Source organism: Schistocerca americana, chromosome 8, assembly GCF_021461395.2.
Source record: "Schistocerca americana isolate TAMUIC-IGC-003095 chromosome 8, iqSchAmer2.1, whole genome shotgun sequence".
NCBI classification, from domain to species: Eukaryota; Metazoa; Arthropoda; class Insecta; order Orthoptera; family Acrididae; genus Schistocerca; species Schistocerca americana.
In genome coordinates, this window is record NC_060126.1 from 136943932 (window position 1) to 136965342 (window position 21411).

Below are 21411 nucleotides of genomic sequence, written 5' to 3' on the forward strand. Positions count from 1 at the left end.
CAGGAGGGCACGTGTTGTGCCGCGCTAACAGTACACACACCTGGGCTTACATCAAATGTGAAAGTAACCGTGTCTAATGTATCTTGTCTGTCTAGCAAGTCCACGACTTCCTGCAAAGATGGGTTTTTAAATCTGAGGATTTGTTCGCCAATGAGGTGAGCTGCCACATTCTGCGCAATAGCATCTCTAATCATTATATCTGCATATGAGCATCCACATGAGCAATTAAAGCCACAATCAGATGTTAGTCCCTGAAGGTCTGCGAACCAAGCTTTATTGGACTGAGTAGGGCCACGCCGGAGGTGGAAGAATTTGTAGTGTGCAGCTACCACATTTACACTGTCATGGAAGTGGGAGTTCAAAGCGTCAATCACTTCGTCGTAAGTTTTAATTTCTGGGCGGGTGGTGGGAAACAACTTGACGAGCACATGGTATAACACAACACCTGTGTTGGCAATGAAAAAAGTAAGCCACCCTGTACGTGGTATGTTGTAAGCTGTGAAGTGTGCCTCGAGCTGGGCGATGTATTCTGGCCAGCGTTCAATGTCAGGATTGAAGGCACGAAATGGCATGACCACTCAATTTATGGCAGCAAGCAGTTGCGTCATTTGCTGAGCCTGAAAACGTACAATATCAGACAGTGAAGCCTGTTCCTGTGGTGAAGCCATGGTTTACACAAATGAAAGTCTTATAGCAACTGTGGGAAGCTGTCATACACTCACATGGTCACACTGGGATATCACAAAAAAAAAAAAAAAAATAAATAAATAAAATAAAATAAAGCAGTAACGAGCCAAAAAGGAAATGATAGAGAGGAAAAAAATTTTTAATCCCTGTTCATCGCCAGCTTTTGTATCCCGTATGGAAGGCAGTGCATGGGTCTGCTCCTGTAAACTGAACGGTAGGCTGAATGTAGGAAGTGAATAGGAGCAGGAAAAGGTGAAAAATGTCTCAGTACTGCTCTTGATGAAATGGGAAGAATCTGCAGCGGAGTTCGTAGATCTCAGACAGCACCTACTAGAGGGTGCTATTGTTGGTGTCGGTCATAGTGCCAACTTAAGTACTTGCACCTACACAGTGGCATCGTGGCTATTGATACTACACCCCCAGCAGACATACCAGGTGCACAATGAATTTCTTGCCAGTCCTGAACATTATCTTTCTAAGGGGCTCCCCATAATGCACCTAATGTAGGAGCTTTCAGTAACTAGCAATCCTCTACCCACGTGTGCCTGCTGAGGGAACATCCATCTGTTTACTCACAGGACAAATAGGCAAAGTCAAATAGTCAGCCTCCACATTGGCCCTATATCTTGAGTGAAGTGACTGTATTGCCACTGCTACTGTGACGATGGATTCACCGTGTTGGGTACACTAGGAGGTGCCTCAGCAACAGAGTATGTGGGTGAAATGAAGTGGCACCTGTGGGCGAAACAAAGCAACACCAGTGGTATCTCATGTAACACACCCAATTCTCTGCCACTACTACACCCATAGGCAATGGCCTGAAGGCAGCTCACCTTAACCAAAAATGCATTCAACTGTTCATGAATTGCGGGTAGCTCCTCCTGCATCTGACACAGCATGCACACATCCTACTCATGCTAGCAAGACTGTCTGAAGAAGTAAAATATAAAAGCAGACAGAAATCTAGATATGTGACTTGCTACCCTCCTGATGTCTCACCAATGGACACTGATGCTTTAATGAGCTATGTAGCTGACTGTTCACAAGAAAAGAAGACTATGCTACAGAGTGCCTTAATTTACCCTTACAATTAAAAACGTGAGATTAGACCTCTTAACAGAAAAAAAACATGCACAAAATTTAAGAAATATAGTACCAGTAAAGCACAGGAAAAGCTATACAGGGTGGAGAAAAATTTTGTCATGAAATGTTAACACTGGATAGCTGATGCTAGTATGAACCAAAATTACTAACGTTGTGTAGGTTGACAATGCACCATTTTTAAACTACAAAAACTTGGCACCACATGCTCCAATTGACCATGACCATGACCATGACGAGCAACACTGTGATTGTTGGTTCACACATACAAACGTCCCTCAACCCACCACTGCCCAACAAGATACACACACATGTTGAATAGGTCTTGCTGTTTGTCTCCACCTTGCATCAGAGGCATTCACATATAAGCTTCTCTTCGGAGCACACACATGTTACCTGTGATTTAGCTATACAGTAAGCAAGGCGGCACAGTGTTCATTTGAAAAACAACAAGATGCAGTTTTTGTTTATGGACTAGCCAATGGTAATGCACATGTAGCTCGATGGTTGTGCGAGGAACGGTACCCAACAAGACACCACCCACATCCGCAAACGTTTACAGCAATTCACTGGTGACTTGGCGAAACAGGCTCATTAGCAGGATATCATAGTGATAATGGAAGACCTGGAACACGACGGGATGCTGCAGTTGAAGAAACTGTTCTCAAGCACTTCGAGGAAGCACCTATGAGAAGTACTTGAGTGGTTGGACGCGACATGGGGGGGGGGGGGGGGTCACTCATCGGCTAGTCTGGAAAGTTGTGAGGGATGACTGCCAGCATCCATTTAGTTTCCACCCTGCCCAAGACCTAAATCCTGTGGCGGACTATAAACACAGGATAGGGGTTTGCCGGTGGTTTCTGTGATGTGTTTCGCAAGATCCCATTGTGCTGTTTATGGAAGAGTGCACCTTCCATCAGCATGGCCTTAACAACACTTGAAACATTCCTTGCTGGGTAAGGGGAAATACCCACATCACGTATGTTCATGGACACCATGAACAATTTTTGCTTAACATTTGGGTAGGCATTGTGGGTGACCATCTGACTGGACTGGTCCATCTACCTCCTTGACTTACTGGAGCAAATTACCTTCACTTTTTGCAAGGAACTCTACCCGGCCTGCAGGAAGATGTTCTCCTGGACATACAGCTATGCATGTGGTTGCAGCATAATGGGGCGCCCAGCGCCCGCACTTAACAGTCGTGCTGTGTGCAGGTATCTAAATAAACTCTTTGACGGTCAGGTAATTGGCAGAGGTGCTCGAGGGACATGGCCCCCGTGATCAACAGACCTCACACCACCAGACCTTTTCAGGGCCAACACGATTTGTAAAAGACTTTCTGTATGCGAACAACAGTTGTTGACAGGTTTGTTCCTGGTATTCTTATCATGAAACTACAATGGATCTGTCGGGACCCCAGCGAGTTCACCCCCAGGCCCCTAGGGAGGGAGGCTGGCGTGCTACCACCAAACGTGCGAGCCACCTTGGATACATATCGATCTCTGGCAAGCAAAGCATTCGCAGTCATGCGTTGTCCAGAGCATCCAGCAACAGGGCAATCTCGCAGTCAATCAGAGCATGTGGTGCCAAGTTCCTATAGCTTAAAAATGGTGTGTTGTCTACCTATGCAACATTAGTAAATTTTGTTCCTACTGGCATCAACTATCCACTGTTAAAATTTCGTGATACAATTTTTCTCCACCCTGTATATATCACTTGCCACTCAGGAGGTGTGAACAGGTGGCAGCACAAGATCTGACTATTTTACTAAATAAACAGATGCCTGTCTTTAAAACAAAACAAATGGGCATCTACCACACTACAAACTGAATGAATTTACACTTACAAAAAGTGATATTAAACCTCTTAAATACAAAAACAAACATGAAATTTAAGAAATTTGCTACAAGTAAACCACAGGAAAAGTTAAATGCAGCACTTAACTTACTGCTCTGAAGATGTGAAGAGTCAACAGCAGAGGTGGCCTGAAATTCCTAGCCTCCAAGATCCCCTGACCTTTCAGCATGTGATTTCCTCCATTTGGGTCATTTTAAATCTCAGATCTTCCAGTGTGACCTACCACACACCATCCAGAAAGTGAAGGATCAAATTTAGGAGGAAGTTAATCGAATTCCAGCACCAGTTCTGCCAGAGGTGATGTCTAACTTTCGTAAAAAGTTGAAATGTGTGTGAAGGAAAATGTCAGTTACCTATGTGATGTCATTTCCAGGTGAGGGTATTTTAAACTGCAAGCACTCTAAATTCATGCTGCATTTCTTTTATATCACTACAAATAAATTTGTATCACTGGAGACATTTCAAAATAGCCTGTATCACTGCTGCACCTGTTGTTCACTATTCACTATACTCACTATATATGTGAAAAGCATGTTTTACCAACTAGAAATTAATTATCATGTAGTTGTAATATTATGAAACAAATGTGTCAAATACAAGCCAAATCATTTATGCATACTATGTTAACTTATCAACATAAAGATGTGATTGCATAACAAAAACTAAGATTTTTTGGTGAATATACCATGTCATAACCAAGACTTTTGTTGTGGCTGCCAAAAAGCAAGACTTCACAATTCTTAAAGTTTGTTAATACTAACTCACTTTGCCACTTTACTGCTATATTAGTTCTATCATTTTGTGATTTGACTAAGTTTATGAAGAAAATAAGAAATGATTTCTACTTTAGTGTCAATCATGACTTGTGCTTTGAAAACATATAGGACCCAATCCGAAAGTCAGATCCTGAATTAATGTATTATATAGCAGGTGAAGCAAGAGACCGTCTGTTCTTGTTAATTTAAAATGAGAATTGGTATACCACTCATATCATTGTCAAGTTATTTGTACCAATATTATGAAGAATAAATGCTGCAGCTAAATAATTTTGATACACAATATTTGTAACATTACTACAACTTACCAATTTGTATCAAATTCAAAGTCTTATGAAAGAAGTAGCTAATAATGCTGCTCACTGTGTCTGTTTGTGTACAAGCCAATCTCAGAAAGCAAACACTTTATGAAAAGTTGGGTCTCGGCCAAAATGAACTTACAGTGTACATACACTTTATATATAGATGAATGTACATTACTTTCTGCTTTTTTTAGTCATAGATATAATCAATATTTTCTTTGTGTAAATCTTGTCTTGCCAATCTTATACACATACACTGCTAGAACTGACTAACATTATTATATGATAACTGCCTGGCTTATTTGTTTGTCAATTAGATCTGTTACTAGAGACCTGCACAATTTGGTTATGTAGATTGAATCCAATTAGCTACATTGATAGCCAAAAGTGCATAGCTTTTTACTTAAACACTTAGCTATTAGCGGTTATTATTCTGTATCACTGACACAAAATCACATGTATAATGTTGTTCCAGGTAAATATTAATTTCTATCTTGATAAATTTATATTTCATGGCTATGTGCCATCAGAAATTCATATCATCTGATTCTGACCAGTAGAAATTAGCAATAAGTTTACCCACAGGCATCAACTGTGTGATAGACATTTCTGTTAATCTGTAACTGTGCTCTCACTAAAAATGTAGTAATCAGGACAATGCTTTATTTCAGAGACTTCCTGATGTGTTGAGGCGTGAAGTGTCTGCTGAATCAGTGAAAAGTGCCACACTTGATGGTGACATTCCATGTATGGACATTATTGCAAGACAACGCAACAAGAAGAGAACCTCTGTGAGGCATTTACAAAACACTTGTGTATTAAAAGAAACAGAAATAACCAGAGACAATGACCCATTCATGAAAATTGATAGCAAATTGTATTACTTATTAAAAAGTGTTGGATAACAAACACAGTGACATGTGTACATGGATTAATCTTATTGCACAATTCCTTTAGTGGTCCTTACTGACCCTACCCAAACGGTCTTTTCTAAGGCCACTTGTGATGATGTGGATAAACATTGAAGAAATATCGAGAGACAAAGAAGTTTTATTATCTCACTTGTGCAAAGAATATTAATGTGACTTCCTCCTGATTCAAGAAACTCATTGGGGCAGTACAAGACCCACACCCAAAATAGATGGAATGAATATGATCTTGGAGAGACCACATTAACAATACGGTAGTGTCATCTTTGCCAGACCAGGAATTAGAGTCACTTCTGCATCATTGACTGACAGGCAAGACATCGAGATATTAACCGTTCGAACTCAGCAGTATAACGTTACATCTGTGTACAAACCCCCAGAATCAGATCTTGTCTTCACTGAGCCTGGCAATTTCAGTTACCAAGACTTTAATTTTATATTGGGCGATTTCAACTGTCAGAGCACTACGTGGGGCTATAAAGAAACTAACAGCAGCGGAATGGAACTAGAGACCTGGGCTGAGGTACATGATCTACTGCTCATACATTACCCAAAACTGCCAAGCTCCTTTAATAGTGGCAGATGGAAGAAAGGGTACAATCCCGATAACATCTTTGTTAGCAAGAAACTTGCTGGCCAATGTGGAAAACTGATTGGGGAGCCAATTCCCCATACGCAGCATCAGCCCATAATTTGCACGGTCAATGCAGTTGTTAAGCCTGAAGAAGTTCCTTTCAAAAGAAGGTTCAATTTTAAAAAGGCCAACTGGAAGAAATTTAGAGAGCTCAATGATGCAGAAATAACAAAAATCTCCCCACAACCTGAGATGTACAACTCTTTTGTCAAGTTCAGAAGGTGTCTAGGAAAACAATACCGCGAGGATGCAGAACACAGTATATAACAGGACTGTCTGAGAACGCAAAGCCACTACTGGAAAGATACCAGAAGCTCTTCGATAACGACCCATTTGGTAATGAGACACTTCTAGCAGGCTATGAACTCATGTCAGTCATAGCTGAGAACTGCAAAGCCAAATGGTGTGACCTCATGGAGAACCTGGACATGAAAGTGAACAGTAGGCGGGCTTGGAAACTGTTAAAGAACCTTAACGGTGACGCCACAAAGTCAAATGATAAATTAACTAACGTCACGGCAGACCAAGTTGCCACAACACTCCTTATGAATGGCAAAACCCATGGCAGAAAGTACCAGGAACCATTAGCACGTGATCCGGCAGAGGAAAATCATCACCTCAAGGCACCATTTACAATGTCAGAACTCACTGCAGTCATTTCCAGCTTGAAGATTAACAGAGCTCCTGGTATCGATGAACTTAGAGTCAAGCAAATTAAAAACTTTGGCAGTAATACCCTACAGTGGCTGCTAGATCTGATAAATGCATGTGTAGAAAGGCTCCATATTCCAAAGATGTGGAGGAAAGCCCGGGTGGTTGCACATCTGAAACCAGGAAAGGGCTCTGATGATCCAAAAAACTTCCAACCTGTGTCTCTTTTATGTCACTGTTTTAAGATCTTGGAACGCCTGACGCTAAGTTGCATAGAAAGCATCCTGGAACAACAGATCATCCCACAGCAGGCAGGTTTCCGACCAGGCAAATCATGCTGTGGTCAAGTCCTGAACCTGACCCAACATATCGAGGATGGGTTTGAGAGGAAAGAGATCACGGGAGTGGCATTCATAGACCTTTCAGCTCCATATGATACTGTAAACCATCGGAGGCTCCTTAGGAAAGTATATAATGTGACAAAAGATTACCATTTAACATCACTGATACGTACTTTCCTGCAGAACAGGAGATTTTTCGTCTGTCTCCAGGGCAAGAAGAGCAGGTGGAGAAATCGCCCCAGCTCTGTATAATATATATACAAATGACCAACTTGTGCCAAATATCACGCGCCAATTTATGTATGCCGATGAAACTGCAGTTGCAGCCCAAGGTAACAATTTTATGGATGTAGAGGAGAAATTAACCAGTACCTTGGAAGCTCTCTCCCAGGATTATGAGGCAAACAACCTAAGGCCAAACCCTTCCAAGACGCAGGTCTGTGGATTCCATTTAAAGAACAGGGAGGCAAATTGTGAATGAAATGTAATATGGAGAGGTGAACGTCTCGAGCATTGTAAAATGCCCAAATATCTTGGTGTCACTTTGGATCACACACTGACCTATAAACATCATTGTAATGCCACAAGGGAAAAAGTCTCAACTAGAAACAACATCATCAGGAAATTAACCGGCGGAACCTGGGGTGCAAACCCAGAAGTCCTGAGAACTTCAGCCCTTGCACTCAGTGTGTCAGCCGTGGAATACGCCACTCCAGTATGGTCTGCATCAACACACGTGAGAAGAGTTGATGTCGCGGTGAATGAAATGGCGCAGATTGTTACCGGATGCTTGAGGCCAACCCCAGTGCACAAGATGTACTTAATCATGGGGATCGCACTACCCAACATATGACATGACATCGCTGCCGAAGCCAAAAAAACGAAGCAAGAAAAGGACATGTGTCATCCTTTATATGGAAACCAGCCTGCTGACCGATGGCTTTGTTCGAGGAAGAGTTTCCTGTCACGTACCCAAGCCCTGGAAGGGTCGGCTGCAGAGAATCGTTTGAAAAGGTGGGAAATTGACCTGAGAAACCCCCATAAAGATGTAAAAGAAGAACTGGTGCCTGGTGGAGACCTACCATACACAGTCTGGAGAACCCTAAACTGTATGAGGGTATAAGCGCCAAAGTGCAAGACAAACCTGCAGTAATGGGGTTTCCTAAAAGAGAATGAGAACACTCTCTGTCTGTGTGGCTCTGTCCAGCATCCTCAACACCTGCTTATATGTCCGTATTTAGATCAGCCCTGCACAATGAATGACTTATGGGAGGCAAATGACAAGGCCATATTGGCTGCTGATTTTTGGAAGTCTGAAGTCTAGTTCCAGGCACGAAAAGTAAGTAAGTACTGACTGGAGTTATCATACTTGTGTCAATTAGTTTGTAGAGTCCAGAATGAGATTTTCACTCTGCAGCAGAGTGTGCGCTGACATGAAACTTCCTGGCAGATTAAAACTGTGTGCCGGACAGACTCGAACTCAGGACCTTTGCCTTTCGCGGGCAAGTGCTGTACCAGCTGAGCTAACCAAGCACGACTCACGTCCCGTCGTCACAGCTTTACTTCTGCCAGTGCCTCGTCTCCTACCTTCCAAACTTAACAGAAGCTCTCCAGCAGGTAGGAGACAAGGTACTGGCAGAAGTAAATCTGTGATGACGGGGTGTGAGTCGTGCTTGGGTAGCTCAGTTGGTAGAGCACTTGCCCGTGAAAGGCAAAGGTCCCGAGTTCGAGTCTCGGTCCGGCACACAGTTTTAATCTGTCAGGAAGTTTCAGTTTGTAGAGTAATTACACATCACTCCATAATTACTGAATTTGTTTTATGTAATACAGAATGAAAAGATTTTTTTTAAAAAAAATCAACACAGTAATATGTAATGCTTATCACCATTCTTAATATGTATACCTTTTGAACACATTTTTAGGAAATTGTCATGAGCAGGCAGCTTGAAAGCTCACACAAAACAGAGATATTTTCGGCCTTGTAGCTACAAACAGGCCTGGTATAATTGACCGTGTGATTACGGGGACATGGATTAGTGACCATCACAGTGACTTTGGCTATAGAAGTTAATAAACCAACCAATAATGCTGGCAGAGTGTATCTGCTGAAAAGAGCAGACAGACAGTTGTTAACATCCCACTTAGACAATGAATTGATGTCATTTAATTCCAGTATGATGGACATAGAGGAATTATGGGTAAAGTTTAAGGAGACTGTAAGACATACTCTGCAGAAGTACATGTTGACATGCTCAGTGTGTTGATTAATGATGGAAAAGACCCACTATGAGTTAACAACAAAATTCAAAAAATGCTGAGGAAGCCAACACTGTTGCACTCTTGGTTCAAAAGAGAATGTGCAAGTAATGACAGGTAAAAGTTAATATCAATTCTTGTGTATGCAAAAAGATGGATGCACAAAGCTTACAACCACCACCATCATACCTTAGCAACAGATCTTGCCAAGAATGCAAGAAAATTCTAGTCCTATGTAAAATTGCTAAAGCTTCTATCCAGCCACTTGTTGGCCAGTCTGCTGTGGCAGTAGAAGATAGCAAAAGGTCATGCCAATGTTTAAAATTTCACATTTAAAAAATTGTTCATGCAGGAGAATTGTACAAACATATCATCACTTGATCATCACACAGACTTCCATATAGAGGACATAGGAATAAGCATCCCTGATATAGAGAACCAAATGAAAGAGTTGAAGGCAAGTAAGTCACCTGGTCCTGATGGAATTCCAGTTCAGTTTTACAAAGAGTACTCTACAGCACTGGCCCCTTACTTAGCTTGGGTTTATTATGAACCTTTCGTCCAGTGCAAATTCTTAAATGAATGGAAAAAGCACAGGTGACTCCTGTATACAAAAAGCACAAAATCACAGACCCTCAAAATTACACACCAGTATGTTTAACACTGGTTTGCTGCAGAATAACATACTCTGAGTTTGAATAGAACAAATTTCCTTGAGAGGGAAAAGCTTCCGTCCACAAATCATCACAGCTTTAGAAAGCATCACTTATGTCAACTCAGTCTGCACTTTTCTCACATGAGATCCTGTGAACCATGACTGAAGGGCAACAGGTAGATTCTGTATTCTTAGATTTCCATAAAGTGTTTGACATGGTGCTACACTGCCAACTGTTCACAGAGGTACAAACAATATGTTCCCAGGTACTTGAGTAACTGGGAAGATTTCTTACGTAACAGAACCCAGTACAATGCCCTCGACCATGAGTGTTCAGAGACAAGGGTATCATCAGGAGTGCCCCAGGGAAGTGTCATATGACTGCTGTTATTTTCTGTGTATATAACTGATCCAGTGGACAGAGTAAGCAGCAGTCTGTGGCTCTTTGCTGATGATGTAGAAGTGTATGTGAAGGCATCATCATTGAGTGACTGTAGGAGGATATGGATGACTTAGACAAAATTTCTAGTTGGTGTGATGAATGGCAACTAGCCCTAAATGTAGAAAAAAATGTAAGTTAATGCAAATGAGTGATAAAAACAATCCCATAATCTTCAAGTACAGCATTGATAGTGTGCTACTTGATACAGTCACATTGATTAAATATCTAGGTGCAATGTTGTAAAGCAATATGAAATTGAATGAGCACTTGAGGTTTGTAGTAGGGAAGGCAAATGGTCAACTTCAGTTTCTTGTAAGAATTTTGAGGAGATTGCATATAGGACACTAGTCTACCCTACTGCTGATTACTGTTCAATTGTTTGGGACCTGTACCAGGTCAGAATAAAGGAAGACACTGAAGCACTTCAGAGGTGGGCTGCTAGATCTGTAACCAGTGCATGCGAACAACATGAAAGCATTACACAGATACTTGAAAACTCAAGTTGGCATCATTGGAGGGAGAGTGATGTTATTTCATGGAACACTGTTGAGAAAATTTAGAGAATGGGCATTTGCGGCTGGCTGTAGAATGATTCTACTGCTGCTAATGTACACTTCACATAAGGACCATCAAGATAAGATTAGAGAGATTAAGGTTCGTACAGAGGCACGCAGACAGTCGTTCTTCCCTCTCTCTGTTTGCGAGTGGAACAGGAAAGGAAATGATTGGTAGTGGTACATGTTACCCTCTAACATGCTGGCAGACTATATGTGTAGATGAAGATGTAGAATTAGGTTATTTGTTGTCACTGTTTTGTCACATATCCAAAACACATTAAATTTGCTGTTTCTAACAGATGTCCCGTTTTTGCTCCACACATGGCCTGGCAGAGTCTCGTGCATAAGTCTACAGTGTGATACACTGGTGGCAAATGGATCAATGTAATGTAGGTGTACAGAACATGTTCAGGTTACCTTTATACCATGTCGACCATAAATTTTGGCACCCCATATCGTTATTGTATATGTACATTACAGTGATTTATAAATGAATGTCACCTCTTCAAAAACAAACATTCTGCAGTATAGTCAGCTGATTTTCATTGTAAATTCATTATGTACTATTAGATGAAGATTATTATCAGAATTAGAGTGTAAACTGCTACAAGCCTTATGACTTCCTGAAGTTTCAGGCAGAAAAGCTGTAATTAATTTTGAAGACTTGAATGTAATATTACTGAAAATGTACTAGGAATATCAGAATCCATATAATTTAAAATTAATAAACATTTTAATGCAATGCACTGTTTACTCAACTAGAGCTGTGCATTTGTGAGAGATAATCTGCATAAATCAGGGAAACTATTACTCTATACAAAAATATTTATCCTTCGTAACCTGTTAGTTCATCCCTATGAAATCCCCAAACCACCTTCCCTACCCTCTGGCTCCTATCCTTGTAACCGCCCCCGATGCAAAACCTGTCCCATGCACCCTCCCACGACCACCTACTCCAGTCCTGTAACCCGGAAGGTGTACACGATCAGAGGCAGAGCCACGTGTGAAAGCACCCACGTGATTTACCAACTGACCTGCCTACACTGTGATGCATTCTATGTGGGAATGACCAGCAACAAACTGTCCATTCGCATGAATGGACACAGGCAGACAGTGTTTGTTGGTAATGAGGATCACCCTGTGGCTAAACATGCCTTGGTGCACAGCCAGCACATCTTGGCACAGTGTTACACCGTCCGGGTTATCTGGATACTTCCCACCAACACCAACCTATCCGAACTCCGGAGATGGGAACTTGCCCTTCAGTATATCCTCTCTTCTCGTCATCCGCCAGGCCTCAATCTCCGCTAATTTCAAGTTGCCGCCACTCATACCTCACCTGTCTTTCAACAACTTCTTTGCCTCTACACTTCTGCCTCGACTGACATCTCTGCCCAAACTCTTTGTCTTTAAATATGTCTGCTTGTGTCTGTATGTGTGGATGGATATGTGCGTGTGTGCGAGTGTATACCTGTCCTTTTTTTCCCCTAAGGTAAGTCTTTCCGTTCCCGGGATTGGAATGACTCCTTACCCTCTCCCTTAAAACCCACTTCCTTTCGTCTTCCCCTCTCCTTCCCTCTTTCCTGATGAGGCAACAGTTTGTTGCGAAAGCTTGAATTTTGTGTGTATGTTTGTGTTTGTTTGTGTGTCTATCGACCTGCCAGCGCTTTTGTTCGGTAAGTCACCTCATCTTTGTTTTTATATATAATTTTTCCCACGTGGAATGTTTCCTTCCATTATAAAAATATTTATCAATACACATTTGTTAATAAACCATTCAGATCTATTAAACTTTAATTGTAATTCATGGAAATGAAAACAATCAACTATGTGAGCATTCAGTTCTCACTAATGTCAGTTATATTTTATCCACGGTAGAAGCCATGGTGCGCCAGTGCTGGATCAGTTTTTGTGATGTCAATTGTGTACATGTCTTTGTCAAAGTTTCAGTGCTGTAATAAATAGTTTTAAGTCCAACTGAGGTGTGTCAACTAAATTATTTAGTAATTAGTATGCTGCAAAAATGTCCTAATATTGCAAACACTGGATCAAAGGCATGTTTACCTGGGAAAGCTATTATCTTGCTGAACTGCACCCACCCTAACACACTGAACTGTAGATTTTAAGTTGAGTATTGAATTGTTCTCATAGCAAGAACTGAGTGAGATGGTTAGCATACTGGACTTGCATGGAGGAGGGCGATGGATCAAACCAATGTATGACCACCTGGTTTTAGGTTTTCTGTGATTTCCTCTAATTGTTCCAGGCCTTGATTCCTTTGAAAAGACACAGTCGATTTCCTTCCCCAGTCTTGTCACAATCCAAGTTTGTACGCTGTCTCTAATGACCTTGATGTTGACAGTACATTAAACCCAATCTTTCTTCCTTCTCATACCTATAGTGGCACATTTAAAGGTGGATACAGTATTTCTTGACTTTTTATAACACCAATGATTTGTAACAAAAGTGCAATTGCCTTATCATTTGTGACTGGAGTGAGGATATTTTGGTATGGAGGAAAGAGCATCTTACCCTTGATAGAGACTTATTGACAAAAGCAGTAAGTAACTTACGCATGCAACAGTGAATCTTGTTGGAATCCTTACTGCTCTTTTTGTATACTGACTTGCAAACAGTATCAACAGTAATCTTAGACTGTTCGTAGATGATACAGTTATCTACAACAAACTATTATCTGAAGAAATTTGAACAAATATTGAGTCAGATAATGATAAGATTTCAAAGTGTTGAAAAGATTGGCAGCTTTTTTTAAATGTTCAGAAACTTAAAATTATGCACTGCGCAAAAAGGTGTAACAATTTCAATTGATAGGGATATTAAATTGGGAGGCTTGCATGCCTCAGCGATACAGATAGCCGTACCGTAGGTGCAACCACAACGGTGGGGTATCTGTTGAGAGGCCAGACAAGCGTGTGGTTCCTGGAGAGGGGCAGCAACCTTTTCAGTAGTTGCAGGGGCAACAGTCTGGATGATTGACTGATCTGGGCTTGTAACACTAATCAAAATGGCCTTGCTGTGCTGGTACTGCGAATAGCTGAAAGCAAGGGGAAACCACAGGCGTTATTTTTCCCCAGGGCATGCAGCTTTACTGTATGGTTAAATGATGATGGCGTCCTCTTGGGGAAAATATTCCAGAAGTAAAATAGTCCCCCGTTCAGATCTCTGGACAGGGACTACTCAAGAGGACATCGTTATCAGGAGAAAGAAAACAGGCATTCTATGGATCGGAGAGTGGAATGTCAGATCCCTTAATTGGGCAGGTGGGTTAGAAAATTTAAAAATGGAAATAGATAGGTTAAAGTTAGATATAGTGGGAATTAGCGAAGTTCAGTGACAAGAGGAACAATACTTTTGGTCAGGTGAATACAGGGTTATAAACACACAATCAAATGGGGGTAATGCAGGAGTAGGTTAATAATGAATAAAAAAATAAGTGTGTGGGTAAGCTACTACAAACAGCATAGTGAACGCATTATTGTGGCCAAGATAGACACGAAGCCCACGCCCACTACAGTAGTACAAGTTTATATGCCAACTAGCTCTGCAGATGACGAAGAAATTGAAGAAATGTATGATGAGATAAAAGAAATTATTCAGATAGTGAAGGGAGACGAAAATTTAATAGTCATGGGTGACTGGAATTTGATAAGGAAGAGAAGGAAACGTAGTAGGTGAATATGGACTGGGGGAAGAAATGAAATAGGAAGCTGCCGGGTAGAATTTTGCACAGAGCATAACTTAATCATAGCTAACACTTGGTTCAAGAATCGTTAAACAAGGTTGTATACATGGAAGAAGCCTGAAGCTACTGACAGGTTTCAGATAGATTATATAATGGTAAGACAGAGATTTAGGAACCAGGTTTTAAATCGTAAGACATTTCCAGGGGCAGATGTGGACTCTGGCCACAATCTATTGGTTATGAACTGTAGATTAAAACTGAAGAAACTGCAAAAAGGTGGGAATTTAAGGAGATGGGACCTGGATAAACTGAAAGAACCAGAGGTGGTACAGAGTTTCAGTGAGAGCATAAGGGAACAATTGACAGGAATGGGGGAAAGAAATACAGTAGAAGAAGAATGGGTAGCTCTGAGGGATGAAGTAGTGAAGGCAGCAGAGGATCAAGTGGGTAAAAAGACAAGGGCTAGTAGAAATCCTTGGGTAATTGCATTTAATTGGTGAAAGGAGAAAATATAAAAATGCAGTAAATGAAGCAGGCAAAAAGGAATACAAACGTCTCAAAAACGAGATCAACAGGAAGTGCAAAATGGCTAAGCAGGAATGGCTAGAGGACAAATGTAAGGATGTGGAGGCTTATCTCACTGGGGGTAAGATAGATAAAGCCTACAGGAAAATTAGAGAGACCTTTGGAGGAAAGAGAGCCACTTGCATGAATATCAAGAGCTCAGATGGAAACGCAGTTCTAAGCAAAGAGGGGAAAGCAGAAAGGTGGAAGGAGTATATAGAGGGTCTATACAAGGGCAATGTACTTAAAGACAATATTATGGAAATGGAAGAGGATGTAGATGAAGATGAATTGGGAGATACGATACTGCGTGAAGAGTTTGACAGAGCACTGAAAGACCTAAGTCGAAACAAATCCCCGGGAGTAGACGACATTCCATTAGAAGTACTGATGGCCTTGGGAGAGCCAGTCCTGACAAAGCTCTACCATCTGGTGAGCAAGATGTACAAGACAGGCAAAATACCCTCAGACTTCAAGAAGAATATAATAATTTCAATCCCAAAGAAAGCAGGTGTTGACAGATGTGAAAATTACCGAACTATCAGTTTCATAAGTCACAGCTGCAAAATACCAACACGAATTATTTACAGACAAATGGAAAAACTGGTAGAAGCCGACCTCGGGGACTATCAGTTTGGATTCCGTAGAAATGTTGGAACACGTGAGGCAACACTGACCTTACGACTTATCTTAGAAAATAGATTAAGAAACGGCAAACCTAAGTTTCTAGCATTTGTAGACTTAGAGAAAGCTTTTGACAATGTTGACTGGAATATTCTCTTTCAAATTCTAAAGGTGGCAGGGGTAAAATACAGGGAGCGAAAGGCTATTTACAATTTGTACAGAAACCAGATGGCAGTTATAAGAGTCGAGGAGCATGAAAGGGAAGCAGTGGTTGGGAAGGGAGTGAGACAGGGTTGTAGCCTCTCCCCAATGTTGTTCAATCTGTATATTGAGCAAGCAATAAAGGAAACAAAAGAAAAATTTAGAGTAGGTATTAAAATCCAGGGAGAACAAATAAAAACTTTAAGGTTCACCGATGACATTGTAATTCTGTCAGAGACAGCAAAGGACTTGGAAGAGCAGTTGAATGGAATGGACAGTGTCTTGAAAGGAAGATATAAGATGAACATCAACAAAAGCAAAACAAGGATAATGGAATGTAGTCGAATTAAGTCGGGTGATGCTGAGTGAATTACACTTAAAGTAGTAAAGGAGTTTTGCTATTTGGGGAGCAAAATAACTGATGATGGTCGAAGTAGAGAGGATATAAAATGTAGACTGGCAATAGCAAGGAAAGCATTTCTGAATACGAGAAATTTGTTAACATCGAGTATAGATTTAAGTGTCAGGAAGTCGTTTCTGAAAGTATTTGTATGGAGTGTAACAATGTATGGAAGTGAAACATGGACAATAAATAGTTTGGACAAGAAGAGAATAGAAGCTTTCGAAATGTGGTGCTACAGAAGAATGTTGAAGATTAGGTGGGTAGATCATGTAACTAATGAGGAGGTATTGAATAGGATTGGGGAGAAGAGAAGTTTGTGGCACAACTTGACTAGAATAAGGGATCGGTTGGTAGGACATGTCCTGAGGCATCAAGGGATCACAAATTTAGCATTGGAGGGCAGCGTGGTGGGTAAAAATCGTAGAGGGAGACCAAGAGATGAATACACTTAGCAGATTCAGAAGGATGTAGGTTGCAGTAGGTACTAGGAGATGAAGGAGCTTGCACAGGATAGATTAGCATGGAGAGCTGCATCAAACCAGTCTCAGGACTGAGGACCACAACAACAACAACATATTTGAAACAAATTTGATTAAGGAATAAATATACTTAGAAGCAGTGGTTAGAATAGACAGTTCTTTGAACAGCTTTCTACGTGATGTTTTTGAATTTACACCACAAATGAGTCTTATAACAGTCTAATAACTTTTGCTCCATTACATGAGTTGCCCCGGAATATTCTCTCATATTAAATAATAGAATGAAAATAAGCAGAGCATGCAAGTTTTTTTTATATTTATACCTCCTACATCTAACATCATTTGCATTGCAAATACGGACTTGTTTCGGTGCCGTCAGCATCCATCTGAGGAACAGAATCACCATTCCCCCATGATGAGTGAGATGTTGAAGTCAGGAGAATGTTGAGACATTCCTATCACGCACTTTAGACCTTCACATGATTTTTTTTTTAAAGCAGTGAACCATGGTCATGCACTGAAATTGTGGTACCCCGTTGTATCTTCTCTAAAACTTAGAGCCTCACTCCTTGGACTATCATGTAAACTTACTTGAATGCCGGATACAGGCTCATTGCATCAAACTCTTCTCTGAAGATTCTATATTTTGAAGAAGGTGAAAATTCATCTACTATTCCAAAATCCTATTATCTAATCCAAATAAAGACTCTCTCAAAATTCAGTTGCTGTTAACATATTCTATATTCAAAATTCAGTACACCATTTCACTGCCACATTAAACAGTAAGCCCACACTTTCTTAGAGCATTCACACATGACTGAATTCAACCAAATTAAATAACATTTTTTCTCAAGGATACAATACTAATATACATTTCTGTCTGCTCAAGAGCAAGTCACTATTAATAATAATCATTTTTTTCTTCCGTTGTCTCTCCACAACACACAACAATCACGAATGTTTTTTGTGCATGAAATTCGTCCACGGAATTCTGGGCCAGAAGTTTTTCTTTTCTCTTTGCTGCAACCAAGTGTGTCACTTGTTGGCCCGGTTTTGCTCTTCTTTCTCAGTTAGCCTGCACAAATAACATTCTGCGGCAGTGTGTATCTGTTTATGCAACAACCCACTACAAAATAACGTGTGTTCAAAGCGGCTGGAACACATGTGACTCCAGACTTTTGTCAAATTCTGGGGGCACTGCAAAATGCAACTAGTCCAAAACTTTTTAACAATCCCTAAGAGAGCGAAATGTAGGGAGTTATAGCACATTCCTAGATTCCTCATTTAATGCTGATTCTTGATAGGGGAAAGCAGCATAACACTCAGTAGTGGGTTGAAACTAGGTACTGTTTTTTTGATGTCATTATTTATGCCCTCTGGTGGAGAGATACAGAATTACACTCCATTAGTCCAGAAGAAACAGTGACCTTTGCTTGTTGTTGCTGTTCAGTTCACTGCATCTATGAAGGTAAATTTGTTTTATGGCATCAGCTGATTAATGTCCTTTTGTTTCTAAACTGTGATTACTTCTTGCTCATTACAGTTATAAAAACTATTTAGCCAGGAATATTAGATGATTAGTAGGTATTTACACAATGTCAGACAACACGGATTTGGTCAGCAACAGTGTACTTTTGTTTTCTTTCCATAACCCCTGCACTTGGGGTACGACTGGGTACTCCCTAATCTTGCCTCACCATACAATATTTTGCTACAAACTCATCCTTCTGAATGGATGCAAACTGAAATTTTTGTGTAATGTTTTCAAAAATTTATTGAGTTTTCTACATCACCTGCGAATGAAACCAGTTCTCTTGAATTTGGATGGACAAACCTTACATACAAAGAGGCTTGTTCTGATCAGTTTGGCCCATGAAAACAATGTTACTCTGTTGCACCTGTCACAACATTGTTCCCACTGAATACAGCCACTGGATGTAGCCTTCATGGCTCCTTTGATCACCTTTTACATCAATGGCTTGACCACATCCTAGAAGGGCTGAATGCAAACTTCAGTAAAAAGTTTCAATAAATGTAGAGTTTATCCATTCAACAGAAATATTTTTCCAGACCACTTGCTTGCCCCTTCAATGATGGCAGATAGACATGGTCCTCCAGAGGTAACTACCATTACAGAAGAAAGACTATTTCTAAAAGAAAACCCTGCTTTAAAAGAGAGCCCACCTATGTAGGCAAATCCCATTCCAGAAAAGGACGCAGCTGCAACAGAAAATCCTGCACCACAAATAGAGTACACCTGAAGCTCTATCTAAGCTCCATCTAACAAATCAAGAATATCAAATCATTTACAGATGAGCCATACTGCTCTAAAAGTTTGGAACCATAAGCTTTTGGGTTTGACATCTTGGCTATGTCATCAGTATTTGCTATAACACTCAAGAATATAACCCACCAGCATGAGCTGTGAACAAGGAAACAGAAACAAATTGTAAACAAAGGGGAAATTATGTCATTTTAACATCCTCACCAAATAAAACTGAACTGAAATGCCAATTAAAGTAAAAGAAAAATACATTTGCAAATGGCATCAAGGAGAAGAAACACTTTTTTTTTTTGCATACTCAAAAAGCAGAAACAGACATCATCAAAACAAACCAAACAAAAAGAGTTGTATGTGAAGAATCAATACGAAAAAGGACTGTCATTAAAAAATTCTCAGTCCTTCAACAATGGTTTTATGGATAAAAATAATAAAAACAAATTAGCCATCAATTGCTTGTATTGTGTTGACTTATTTTCAAACTCAGAAGAAGGAGAAGGATGGGTTCGACAGAGAAATTGTGTTTGCTTGGTCCATGAAAGCTTAGGTGGAGCAGGTGAGGGTTGCTACTTTATGGGCAAGTTTTGTAAATAACACTTAACTAAATTATATTTCAATAAATATTTCAGCTGTTTTTCCACTGAAAATCATGTTTTTCTATATTCTCATAAAGTTAGTACATGTGCTGGCTTTTATCCCAGTAATGGGACAAGATTGGGTAATTTGACTCATTAAAAAAGACTGAAGTTATGACTTTTCAGGAATAATATGTTGTACCCAATTAAACAAGAATTAGTTTTACAAATATGACAATCTCTCTTAAGCAGTTTAGCTCCAAAGATCCTTGGAGTATTAGCTACCTAATCTGATCCCACATTCCCCTACTTGGTAATTGGGCTTTTCAGGTATCCCAGCATCTCCACGGCACACTCATAACCTATGACCACTCATGCTGCCCTTCTTAAGAATGGCACCCATATGATAATTTGTAGGGATGGGGCCAAGACCTGGGAGTAGGGAGTCATCATCATCATCTTGGGCAGTTTAAGTCTCTGACCAGATCTGTAAGGAAAATATGCCTCTCCATCATCCTCTGTCTCGCCACCATCTTTCCGTTCTCACCTTGGTCCAGTCTTATCCTTTCTTCTGGATGCATTGCTCTACTCTTTTGATACATCTGTCTCTCGGTCTTCCTCTTGATCTCTTTCCTTCCAGTTTCATCTCGTGTATCCTCCTCGGTATCCTCTTCTCCTCCATTCTCTTAACATGTACATACCATCTTAGCCTTGATTTCTCTATCTCCTGAAATGGTTCCACCTTCATTAATTCTCTGATCCTATCATTTCTTAACCTGTCTATCTTTGTCACTCCAATACTGTTTCTCAAGAATTTCATCTCACTAGCTTGTACTTTGCTTTTCTCTCTTCCTTTCATAACCTAGGTTTCTGATGCATATGTCAAGATGTATGACTGGTATATAACCTTTTTACTGATTTGGGGTACATCCTTGTTCCATATCAGGCTTATGACACTTCCAAAATGCTTCTGCTTTTCTCCCCCGCTGATTTATTTCTCTGTTGTTTTTTCCATCTTCCTGTATCAGGCTTCCTAGGTACTTGAAACTCTCCACTCTCCTCAAATGTTCCCCACCAACTGCTATTCCAGTTCTTCCTATCTCCTTCTTTCCTGTTGTGATGATAATCTCACACTTACATATACTAAATTTCATCCCATATTCTTGTACTGTTTTCGTACTGCTTTTGTACTGCCTCCTCCTTATTCCCCAAATCATCTGATCATCTGCAAACACCATAGCTTTCATCTTCCTTTCACCAATTTCTTGTGCTACTGTACTCATTATATCATCCATCATTACAATGAAGAGTAATGGTGAAAGTGCACTTCCCTGCCTCAAGTCATTATTCTGTTCAATCCAAGCTGGTCTCTCTTCTCCCACTTTCACAT

General features: G+C 40.4%; 1 protein-coding gene and 1 non-coding gene across 2 annotated transcripts in view; one reads left to right on the forward strand and one right to left on the reverse strand.

The window, feature by feature from the left end:
- Positions 1-20602, reverse strand: part of LOC124545627 (pollen-specific leucine-rich repeat extensin-like protein 4) — a 31897-nt gene extending 11295 nt beyond the window's left edge. The window contains exon 1 of the mRNA XM_047124574.1: positions 20569-20602. Coding sequence (XP_046980530.1) covers positions 20569-20602 — 34 coding nt within the window. The remainder of the gene's footprint in view (positions 1-20568) is intronic.
- Positions 8952-9026, forward strand: Trnas-uga. The gene has a single exon. It is a non-coding gene; the product is annotated as a tRNA-Ser (tRNA).
- Positions 20603-21411: the final 809 nt, after the last annotated feature.